This window comes from Oncorhynchus nerka, unplaced genomic scaffold, assembly GCF_034236695.1.
Source record: "Oncorhynchus nerka isolate Pitt River unplaced genomic scaffold, Oner_Uvic_2.0 unplaced_scaffold_1485, whole genome shotgun sequence".
NCBI classification, from domain to species: domain Eukaryota; kingdom Metazoa; phylum Chordata; class Actinopteri; order Salmoniformes; family Salmonidae; genus Oncorhynchus; species Oncorhynchus nerka.
The window spans coordinates 63,369-75,425 of record NW_027039835.1 but is presented as its reverse complement, the minus strand read 5'-3'; the positions used below and the strand labels follow the sequence as shown (position 1 = coordinate 75,425).

Genomic DNA, 12,057 nt, shown 5'->3' with positions numbered 1-12,057 from the left:
TAATTCCAGTGCTTCAGAAGTTTACATACACAAAGTTGACCGCTTGGAAAATTCCAGAAAATGATGTCATGGCTTTAGAAGCTTCTGATAGGCTAATTGACATCATTTGAGTCAATTGGAGGTGTACCTGTGGATGTATTTGAAGGCCTACCTTCAAACTCTGTGCCTCTTTGCTTGACATCATGGGAAAATCAAAAGAAAACAGCCAAGACCAATAAATTGTAGACCTCCACAAGTCTGGTTTATCCTTGAGAGTAATTTCCAAATGCCTCAAGGTGCCATGTTCATCTGTACGAACAATAGTACACAAGTATAAACACCATGGGACCACACAGCTGTCATACCGCTCAGTAAGGAGACGCGTTCTGTCTCCTAGACATGACTGTATTTTGGTTTGAAAAGTGCAAATCAATCCCAGAACAGCAGCAAAATACCTTGTGAAGATGCTGGAGGAAACGGGTAAAAAAGTATATCCACAGTAAAATGAGTCCTATATCGACATAACCTGAAAGGCCGCTCAGCAAGGAAGAAGCCACTGCTCCAAAACCACCATAAAGCCAGACTACGGTTTGCAACTGCACATGGGTACAAAGATCGTACTTTTTGGAAAATGTCCTCTGGTTTGATGAAACATAAATAGAACTGTTTGGCCATAATGACCATTATGTTTGGAGGAAAAAGGGGAGGCTTGCAAGCTGAAGAACACCATTCCAACCACGAGGCATGGGGGTGGCAGCATGTTGTGGGGGTGCTTTGCTGCAGGAGGTACTGGTACACTTCACAAAATAGATGGGATCATGAGGTAGGGAAATGATGTGGATATATTGAAGCGACATCTCAAGACATCAGTTGGGAAGTTCAAGCTTGGTCGCAAATGTGTCTTCCAAATGGACAATGACCCCAAGCATACTTCCAAAGTTGTTGAAAAATGGCTTAAGGACAACAAAGTCAAGGTATTGGAGTGGCCATCACAAAGCTCTGACCTCATTTTCCTATAGAAAATTTGTTGGCAGAACTGGAAAAAGCATGTGCCAGCAAGGAGGCCTAAAACCTGACCCAGTTACACCAGCTCTGTCGGGAGGAATGGGCCAAAATTCAACCAACTTATTGTGGAAGGCTACCTAAAACGTTTGCCCCAAGTTCAACAATTGCCAGGCAATGCTACCAAATACTAATTGAGTGTATGTATACTTCTGACCCACTGGGAATGTGACGAAATAAATAAAAGCTGAAATTAATCACACTACTATTCTGACATTTCACATTCTTAAAATAAAGTGGTGATCAACTGACCTAAGACGGGGAATTTTTACTAGGATTAAATGTCAGGAATTGTGAAACTGAGTTAGACAAATGCTTTAAGATGTATGTAAACTTCTGACTTCAACGGTAAGTATTCAGACCCTGTACTCAGTACTTTGTTGAAGCACCTTTGGCCATGATTACAGCCTCATGTCTTCTTGGGTATGACACTACAAGCTTGGCATACCTGTATTTGGGGAGTTTCTCCCAGTCTTCTCTGCAGATCCTCTCAAGCTCTTTCAGGTTGGATGGGGAGCATCTCTTCACAGCTATTTTCAGGTCTTTCCTTTGATGTCGATTGGGCTCAAGTCAGGGCTCTGGCTGGGCCACTCAACTGTTCCCCGGTAGGCCGTCATTGTAAATAAGAATTTGTTCTTCACTTACATGCCTGGTTAAATTAATAAATTACTCGCAATTGCGCTCAAGTGTATCCTGTTTCCATTGATAATCCTTGATGTTTCTACAACTTGATTGGCATCTACCTGTGGTAAATTCAATTATATTGCGGTTAAACATTTATTTAAGCCATTTTAGTATAAGGCCAAAGTAAAGAAATGTGAAAAGTCAAGGCGTCTGAATACGAATGCACTGTATGTGCATCTTAGATGTTGAAACACTTCCCCCTTTTGGTCTGATTTCCTCCACTTTCCCTCTGTTTAATCATCCCCAACACATGGTTGACAGTCCATGAAAACAACTCATTGGTATCCATTCCTACACTCTCCAAAATAATCAATTGTGCCCTCCTTTGGACTGAGTGGGGCACATAGCCAGTGACAATTAAGGTCACTTTGTCCCCAACTTTAAAAAATCAGTAGGGTACAAAGGAACTAAAGAGCTGTTTGAGTACACTGCCACTTAAGTGTTATTACCACAGCTGCATTCATGCTGACTCTTTCCCCTTTTAGGATTTACTTGGTGACGGTCAGCTCAGAGGTGGTAGGAGGGACCACAGAGAAACTTTGTGCTCAGGTCCACCAAGCCACAGAGCCTCTGTTGTTGAAGGTGTCGCTGGAAATGGAGGGTGGCAGCGGCACCATTCTACTGGAGGAAGACGTAACACAGGACTTCTATCGCTGCATCTCCTTCCAGGTCAGCTGTAACTGTGCTGTGTTCAGCAGGCTACAACGTTGTGGACCGCTCTGATATAAATATTTCATGTAGAACCAACATGCCTCTCTGACATGTAAAGTATCAAGGCAGCTCTATGACATTTCTAACTGCAAGGTTCCACAATGATGTGATGCGCTATATATCAGGATCTTCTATAATACTATGGAAACTAGTACTGGTCATCCTCTACCATCATCTAAAGAACACAATTCTTACTAGACTCAAGCTAGCTATGCACATTCATTCAACACTTCATTATTTTATTCTGAGTAGTCAATCATGTTTTGTGGAATTCAACTTGGATTACAGGCTGGGTGTTGTATGGAAAATGATCCAACCTATGAAAGGCAATAGCAGTTATATTAATCATACTTTGCTATCTACCACTTAACAAAAAGCCCTCTGTTCTCAAGCTACTCAGTCAGAGAGCCATGCTTTGGTTAGGAGCTAGAGGATTGTAGAAGTTCTACCAATCTTCCGTTCTTCTGTTCTTCATATTGTAGGTACCCCCAGTGAAGGCTGACAGTGTGGCCACAGTTCTTGTCAGCATCAAGGGGAGGAAGGATGAGATGAGTAACGAGACCAAGATCCTTATCAAGCCTAAAAGATTCCTCACCATTTTCCAGACCGACAAACCAGTCTACAAACCTGGACAGACAGGTAGTTAGATACAATCTTTGATGAACACTGAAATGTCTGTGTACTTTACAGTATATTTGTGAGGCCATAAGCTTGAGGAAAGGTCATTCCTGAAATGGAGGATGGATATACTGTACACATATATAGACAAATGTTTCTACCCCTTTTCCAGTCAAGTTCCGAATCGTCTCGCTGGATGCCAGTTTCTTGTCATTCAATCAGATGGTAAGTTACTCTTTCAGTATTGTCTGGGTCAGACAGACTGTGTAGCTGGCTCGGCAAACGTGGTCAGAGTTTATTTGCTCTCTACTGTAACTCTGTAGATAAAGATGCCTGTACTGTAGAAACTATTTTGGGAAGTCGTGAAACTGATGTTTCAAACCCTTTTTTTTTTTTTTTACACGATAGTAGTTCCCTTTAGGCTTACGGTAAAAACAATTTTGGGAAATAATAAAGGCTGAGTTTTTTTGGGGCTAAATGCTGAATGTTTTTCTCTTTTCTAGTATCTAACAGTGGAGCTTCAGGTGAGACTAATTTAAAATCCATTGCAACTAAAAACCAAAGCTGTATATAAAAAAATGTTACCTGCCAATATGTACTGTGGCATGATTTATACAATGCCTAACAAAAATACCTACCTTCAACCTATTATGAATCTGTATACAGGACCCAAACTCCAACCGCATTGCTCAGTGGTTGAACCAGTCAACAGTGAGTGGAATTCTGGACCTGTCCCACCCCATGTCTGCAGAGGCAACGCAAGGAAGTTACATCATCACTGCATGGAATGAGAAGGGAGAGCAAACTTCCCAAACCTTTGACATCAAAGAATATGGTGAGGAAATTGTCATGGGATAAAAACAATCAGATTATATTGTTTTTACATGGTGATTCCATGTTTTTGGTGTAGTTTAATAGACAATGAGGAAATAACATCATGTATTTTTACAGTTTTACCCAAATATGAGGTCAAAGTCTATCTACCCCAAACAATCACTATTCTGGACAAGCAAGCAACACTGAGAGTTTGTGGAAAGTAAGTGCATAAGATGATAGACAGTAAGATGATGATGTAAACTGGGGCACTTTATGGACAGAATATTAAGCCTTAATTTGTGTGTTGCATAGACTACTTTAGAGACTGTCCCATCTTTGATACTTGCTCATGTTCAAAGCTGTTTCTACTTTTTTGCAACAGTTAATTGTCTGTCTTCTGGTGACTTTATTTGTAGATACACTTATGGAAAACCAGTGGTTGGGTCTGTCACTGCAAAAGTTTGCAGAATTGCCGTTCAATATTACTGGTTATTTGATTCTAGTAATATCTGCGAGGTGTATCTTATCAAAGTAAGTGTTTTTATTGTTACGCTGAGTTCTTTGAGGAACACTGTACAAAATGTTGGGTTTTTTGTAGCTGAGCTAAGCTGACCTACAACTACTCATTCATCCTAGACTGACAAAACTGGTTGTGCAACCCAAATGATCGACTTGACCCGGTTCCGTCTACGTGAATCTTTTGGGGACTTCGAAGTGGAGACTGAGCTGGAAGAATATGGAACTGGTAGGAGAGAACCTTATCTTGAACGTAGAGGTGTTTACATGCTGAACTGTTAACCTCTGACCCTTGCCTGTGTTCTCTCCAGGGGTCATCCTTAAAGGTAGTGGCAAGGCAAGCTTCACCAATGTCATCGTAAGTGTTCGTTTTGAGGACGTGCCCCAAGCATATAAACCAGGAATTGCATACGAGGGGAAGGTGAGGACAAACTATATTAATAAATGCCTTTTTAATAACACTGCAGAAAATGTTTTACTCAGAAAAATGGATTTGAACATGAAGTGGTGAAAAATGTTAACATGTAATTTGGAGCATCTAAACTAGGCTTTTGATGTCTTGTATGCAATGGGAATGTACATTTAGTATGTTGGATGTCTGCAGTCATCCTGTCCTGTGTTTTCAGATCAAGGTGACCGGTCCCGACTCTAGTCCCGTTCCCAATGAGCCTGTGTATCTCTTCCTACAAAACAGTGGCAAATCTGAGAACTGGACTCTCACCACAGACAGCAAGGGCATTGCTTCCTTCTCTCTAGACACTTCTCTATGGAGTTCTGATTCTGTCTCTCTGTCGGTCAGTGGTCACTCACTCATGTTTTCCTCTGAATATTTAATCATATATTATTTACTGTAAATATTCAGTTTGTTCTGACTGATCAATTTCTCCTAGTGTATTCTCCAAGGTTACTACAATAGTTTATTTTTCATTTATTTTCTGTGTTTCTTGAACCAGGCTCGTTATCAAAAGGTTGAGGAGGATTATCCGTACGAGCAGGGTGTGCGTAGACCAGAATATTCCTCGGATTACCACTTCGTAAGAGAATTTTATTCTAAGAGCAAGAGCTTTGTGAAGATAATGCAGGGCGAAGGGAAGTTCTCCTGTGAGAAGGACGGTATTGTTCTTGCTCACTACATCATCCAAGGGGTGGAGCTGAAAAAGGGACAGACGACCCTGGACTTTTTCTATCTGGTAAGATTAAAGGGATGTTTCACTCAAAATATATATTTTTTTATTGATTCCACCACAAGATTTGGGATATTTTACTTCAGTATTTGATTGTTTTGTCTGGAAATATTTTAATGGCTTGGGAAAACCATACAGTACTTGACTTCCAGTTGAATATTTCACCTTAGCTGATACACAGTAATATATCGCTTTAGTAATATATCTGATCTCCAGGTTTTGGCCAGTAACGCTCTCTGGTTATTAATGTTGATGCTGCCACCTGGCTGTCTATGTCCCAGGTTATATCTAGAGGCAGCATTCGGCAGCACGGCCGTCTTCCTGTGACCATTAAAGAAAGAAAAGGTAAATAAAGTGGTCTTGGATTCTCCCGACTGCTTCCTGACTTTCTTTAGAACTTCTCAGATCCCCACTTGATTAGAGAACATGCTAATGGCATTAAGCTGGCATGGGATAAAAAGCTGTCACGACAGGATTCAATCATCCAGATTACATCTTCAATACAAGCTCTTACTGCACAGTATATTTCAAAGTGTTCAGTGACTAGCCTTTGTCCGTATTGGTGGCTAATGGCCATCCCATTGTCCATCTCTTTCAGTTAACCAAGGGCAGCTGATGCTCTCGCTGCAGCGGATGCCTGAGCTGACCCCTTTTGCCCAGGTAGTGGTGTACACCGTGTTGCCTGATGGGGAGGCAGTAGCAGACAGCCATGACTTCCCCATTCACCTCTGCCTTAAAAACAAGGTAGGCAACTAGGCGTCTTTCACCAGCTACATGAAATGTGATCTATCGGGGCTACGTGCACTGGCTACACAGTGATAGGCTAACATGCACACCGCACAGACTGAATGGGGTAATATTAATGGAAATGAGTTGGCAGACATGGTTAGGTTTGGCTTTTTAAGCCAATAGTGGCTAACCAGGGCTGGGATGTCAATGTTGCTTTGATTAGATGGTATCTGAGAGCTTACGGTGTTTGATAGTTTGCTGTAGAACACGTGAGAATTGCATGTACTTTCAGAAGCTACTCCTAGGTGGCCTACGACCTACTGGTAGCTTGTGATCGACCTGTTGGAGACCCCTGCTCTACACAGTACTACCATTATGTTATGGGCTCTGTACCAGTATGCTACTATACTTGGAATGAACCAATGCGTTAGACATGTATGCTAGTATAGATATATTTAAACATAGCTGTGATGTCTCTTCCTTTTCTCCTCTCCAGGTGTCCCTGAAGTTCTCGTCCCTCCAGGAGTTGCCAGGGGAGAAGACTTCTCTGAGCCTCCAGGCCCACCCAGGGTCTCTGTGTTCTCTCAGGGCCATCGACCAGAGTGTGCTGCTGCTGCAGCCTGAACAGGAGCTCAGCCTAGACTCTGTACGTTCTCCATGGGACTGCATCCCAAATGGCTCCCTATGTAGTGCACTACTTTTAACCAGGGCCTCATTGTGGTCAGTGCACTATATATAGGGAATAGGGGGCCATTTGGGACAAGACACAGCCCATCACATTCACTTACTAACCATTGACTCACCACACTAAGCTGAAGCCTAACCATGATCACACACACCACCTTTGGCATTGTTTTTGTGCACCCATGTTTTTCAAGATGGGATTCGGCTCATTTTCAGCTTCCTCTAATCATGTCTAAACCACTGTCTGATAATTAAAGTTTAGAAGTTTTAACTTGTGGGACTATTTAGTTGGTTCTGTTGTACCACTAAATCGAGTGCAGATAAAGTATTGGCTATATGCATTTAACCCAGGTGTTATCCTATGCACTAACATTGTCCTAACTATGTACTGACCCTATAACCTCTGACCATGCACCGACCACGCTCTGACCATGCACCGACCACGCTCTGACCATGCACCGACCACGCTCTGATCATGCACCGACCACTCTCTGACTGTCAAGATGCTGCGGGTTATTAAGTCAGTATTACTAGAAGTATATTACTTCCCTCTCTGCAGGTCTTCAGTCAGCTGCCTGTTCAGAAGTTGTCTGGATATTCATACATGGTAGAAGACCCCTACCCATGCCTTCGATATCCTCCAAGATTTGAAGAGGCGATGTTTAGGCCCCTTCCACCTGTACCAGAGTTGGTTGTACCTGATTGGGGGAGACGCTCATTCAGGTTTGGCCCCAGCGACAACAAAAACGATGTCTACAGCATCTTTAAAGTATGAGACTCAAATAAGTTTGTCTGTTTTGAAAATGTATATGAAAGACTCAGGCTAAAATGGCGTCTTTGTAAAGTAGACACTGAATTAATTAAAAGAGAATGCTGTCTATGAATTGACTTTTCAGAAATAAGTAAAAAGATGTTTGGTTTTAAATTGATTCAACCAATACCCACATAATTGAGCAAAACTGAAATACAGGTATGATATGGCCTTTACACTGACTGTTCTATTGCTTTACTTCTCATTTTAGGAAGTTGGAATCAAGATCCTGACCAACTCTGACGTGAAAAAACCTTACGACTGCAACACATTCTTTGCAAGGAACGAAAATTTTATAATGGAAGGTATTGTATAGTCATTGAATGCTGGTCACCTCATTCTGTTTATATACTGTGTATGATAATACTGTGTTCTCAACATGGCTCATCCTAATATAGCTACTACTGTACCTTTTCCAAATTATATTCTGTCTACACACCATTTATATTCCCACTCTAATATCTACTTGGATTGTTCTTAATCTTTTATTTGTATTGTTGGAGCTAGTAATGCCAGCATTTCGCTGCACCTGACAAAACGCCTGCAAATCTGTATTTGATATGCTAATGTATAAACCTTCCTAGTCTCAACCTAATGAAGGATTTGTTTCTATTTACAGCTCGTCCCATGAACATGATGCCAAATGAGGAGAGTGCACCAACCTCTGGCGCCTCTGACAGGCCTAAGGAGACCGTCCGCACGTACTTCCCTGAGACCTGGATCTGGGACCTGGTTCCTGTGGGGTAAGCTTTCTGACAGACGCCATATTTGTAGTCCAACACACATTCCTTTCCATGGGGTGCTGGGCTGACCATGCCTACTAAAATGGCAATACTGAAACCACAGGCATGTCTTTGTCCTAGGGGTTGATTTAAAAATAATCACCTAGTCCGCTATTTTATTGACCATGTTATGTGTTCTGATGTTAATATACATTGTTTTTATTGTGCCCTTTTCACCACGACCAGACTTACAGGAAAAGTGAATGTTGAGAAGACTGTCCCAGACACCATCACTAAGTGGGCTGCAGGGGCGTTCTGTACTTCCCCAGTGGGTTTTGGCCTGGCTCCCAACACTGGCCTCACTGCCTTCCAACCCTTCTTTGTGAGCCTGACGCTGCCCTACTCTGTCATCCGGGGGGAGGTGTTCACACTCAAGGCCACAGTGTTCAACTACCTCTCCAAGTGTATCATGGTAAGCCCTCCCAGGGTTGTCTCTTTCTTTACCTCTCCAGTCCCACTTTATTTGGGTAGACCAGGGGTAGGCAACTAGATTCAGCTGCAGGCCAATTTGTGTTGGAGCAAATGGGGGGGCAGATGATGACAACGTAACAGCATCGACTCAGAGTTCCTCTGTCCAGTGTCAATTTCTCGCATTGAATAGCCTTCATCTCTCAGAACAAGAATAGACTGACGAGTTTTAGAACAAAGTCCTTTGTTTCTGCCTGTAATCAAACCCAGAAATGATACTCAAGTCTAAAGAAGGCCAGTTTTATCAGCACAACAGTTTTCCGCTGTGCTAACATAATTGCAATTAGCCTTTTAACATTCTAAACTTGGATTAGCTAACACAACCTGCCATTGGAACACAGGAGTGATGGGCTGATGTAGATATTCCATTAAAAAATCTGCCGTTTCCAGCTACAATAGTCATTTAAACATTAACAATGTCTACACTGTATTGCTGATCAATTTGATATTTTAATTGACAAAATGTGCTCTTTCAAAAACAAGGACATTTCTAAGTGACCCAACTTTTGAACGGCAGTGTACGGTACCAATCAAAAGTTTGGACACCTACTAATTCCTTTTTTATTTTTTACAAAATTGTACATTGTATAATAGTGATGACAACTCAACTATGAAATAACACATTGAGTAACAAAATGTTAAACAAATCAAAATAGATTTTGTATTTGAGATTCTTCAAAGTAGCCACCTGTTGCCTTGACAGCTTTGCACACTCTTGGCTTTCTCTCAACCAGCTTCATGAGGTAGTCACCTGGAATGCATTTCAATTACCAGGTGTGCCTTGTTAATTTGTGAAATTTCTTTCCTCTAATGCGTTTGAGCCAATCAATTGTGTTGTGGTATACAGAAGAGAGCCCTATTTGGTGAAAGACCAAGTCCATATTATGGCAAGAACAGCTCAAATAAGCAATGAGAAACAAGTGTCATTCCTTTAAGACATGAAGGTCAGTCAAAACAGAAAATGTCAAGAACTTTGAAAGTTTCTTCAAGTGCAGTTGCAAAAACGATCAAGCGCTATAACTGGCTCTCACGAGGACCGCCACAGGAAGGGAAGACCCAGACTTACCTCTGCTGCAGAAGATCAGTTTATTAGTTACCAGCCTCAGGAATTGCAGCCCAAATAAAGCTTCAGAGTTCAAGTAACAGACATCTCAACATCACCTGTTCAGAGGAGACTGCATGAATCAGGCCTTCATGGTCAAATTGCTGCAAAGAAACCACTACTAAAGGACACCAATAAGAAGAGACTTGACCAAGAAAAACACGCAATTGCTATTAGACCAGTAGAAATCTGTCCTTTGGTCGGAGTCCAAATTGGAGATGTTTGGTTCCAACCGCCATGTCTTTGTGATACGCAGAGTAGGTGAACGGATCTCCGCATGTGGTTCCCACCGTGAAGCATGGAGGTGTGATGGTGTGGGGGTGCTTTGCTGGTGACACTGTCTGTGATTTATTTACAATTTAAGGCACGCTTAACCAACATGGCTACCACAGCATTCTGCAGCGATATGCCATCCCATCTGTTTTGCACTTAGTGCAACTGGACAATGACTCAAAACATATATTTTAACAGTTATTTTTTGGTTATGTCAGTTATGATGTCGTCACTATTCTACAATGTAGAAAATATAAAGAAACCCTTGAATGGGTTATTTTTGCTCAACTTTGGGGGAACAAATCACTCACGTGCTGGTTTTGGCCCATGAGCTGCCTGTTGCCGACAATCTATAGACGCTCTGACGTTTTTGAGAAATCTAGTCAAGTTGCAATTGACCCCATGTGTTTCTCCTAGGTGAAGGTGACTCTAGCTGAGTCGAACCAGTTCAAAGCCAGGCCATGTGAAGGCTGCCAGTACACACTGTGTCTGTGTGCTGAAGAGAGCAGGACCTTCACGTGGATCCTCACCCCAACTGCTCTAGGTGAGCCATACAGTACTCTGTCAATCTATCACAAGGCTCTTGCAATAGACTCCATGTACTCCCTACACCTAGGCCCTTACCTCCTAACCCTTCAATGTTTGCAGAGCTGTAAGGTGTTAGAAATATGGTAGAAGCTCCACTACACTGCTTAGACCCATCCACACCTTTCAAATAATGAAGGGTTAGGGCCAGAGGGGTAGGGAGTGATTTGGAAGCAGTGATGCTCCTGTAAGACAGGGTTGTTGACTTCACACAGCTCTCGTTAGACTGAAATTTACGTTGTTGACGTTTATCTGATACACAAATTCTTGAATATGACATGCTCAAAGATCTCCCTCAGGGGTTATCAGAGAAATGGAGGGAGGGAACAAGGAGAGGAAATGAGGGATGGAACAAAAGAGGGAACAGTTGAGCCAGGGTACATGAGGCTGGAGGTGGAGTGGGTAAAAGGGAGCAAGCTGATGGAGGGGCAGGTTCATGTGTGACTGTGACTGGAATGTTAATGTCTCCCTGGACTGAACTATAGGGGAGGTGAGTGTGAAAGTGAGCGCCGAGGCATTGAAAACTGAGAAGCTCTGCGGCAACGAGGTGGCCACGGTGCCAGAGAAAGGACGTATTGACACCGTTGTGCAAACACTGCTGGTGGAGGTGAGTGTCTGTCCTGTATAGCAAGTCCACTGTTTTTCTCCCACATGAATTAAAGAGATCTGGGGTTTCAGTAACACTAGGGCAAGAGTGAATACAGTAGAATTTATATCCCCTGCTATTTTATGTTGCATATTTTGATGCGAGGAGACAAACATGGTTTGGTGTTTCAATCCCAAATGCAGTTAGACTCCGGCCCATGCATAATAAATTGAAAATGTGTATATTTTTAAGAAATAATTACTTGGTGCATATCTTTTACATTTTAGATTAAGCTGTATAGCTGGACCTACACAACAGACAGTCTGGGACGTAGACTTAGCTTAACATTGGTCTACGTTTCAGGTCTAAAACGCTTGATTAACTTTGATTTTGGAGTGAAATGTACCTTTAAGTGGTTACCATATAAATTCTATGGTAGAATTAACTTGTGTTGTCATCATGAGACT

At 42.1% G+C, this 12,057-nt stretch overlaps 1 protein-coding gene and 1 pseudogene across 1 annotated transcript in view; both read left to right on the top strand.

Moving 5' to 3' along the window:
• The window catches only part of LOC115141260 (alpha-2-macroglobulin-like), a 49,527-nt pseudogene that overhangs the window by 1,446 nt on the left and 36,024 nt on the right, over nt 1–12,057 (top strand).
• Nucleotides 11,749–12,057, top strand: part of LOC135568569 (alpha-2-macroglobulin-like) — an 11,474-nt gene continuing 11,165 nt past the window's right edge. Inside the window, exon 1 of the mRNA XM_065015366.1 lies at nt 11,749–11,772. Within this exon, the coding sequence (XP_064871438.1) occupies nt 11,749–11,772 (24 nt within the window). The remainder of the gene's footprint in view (nt 11,773–12,057) is intronic.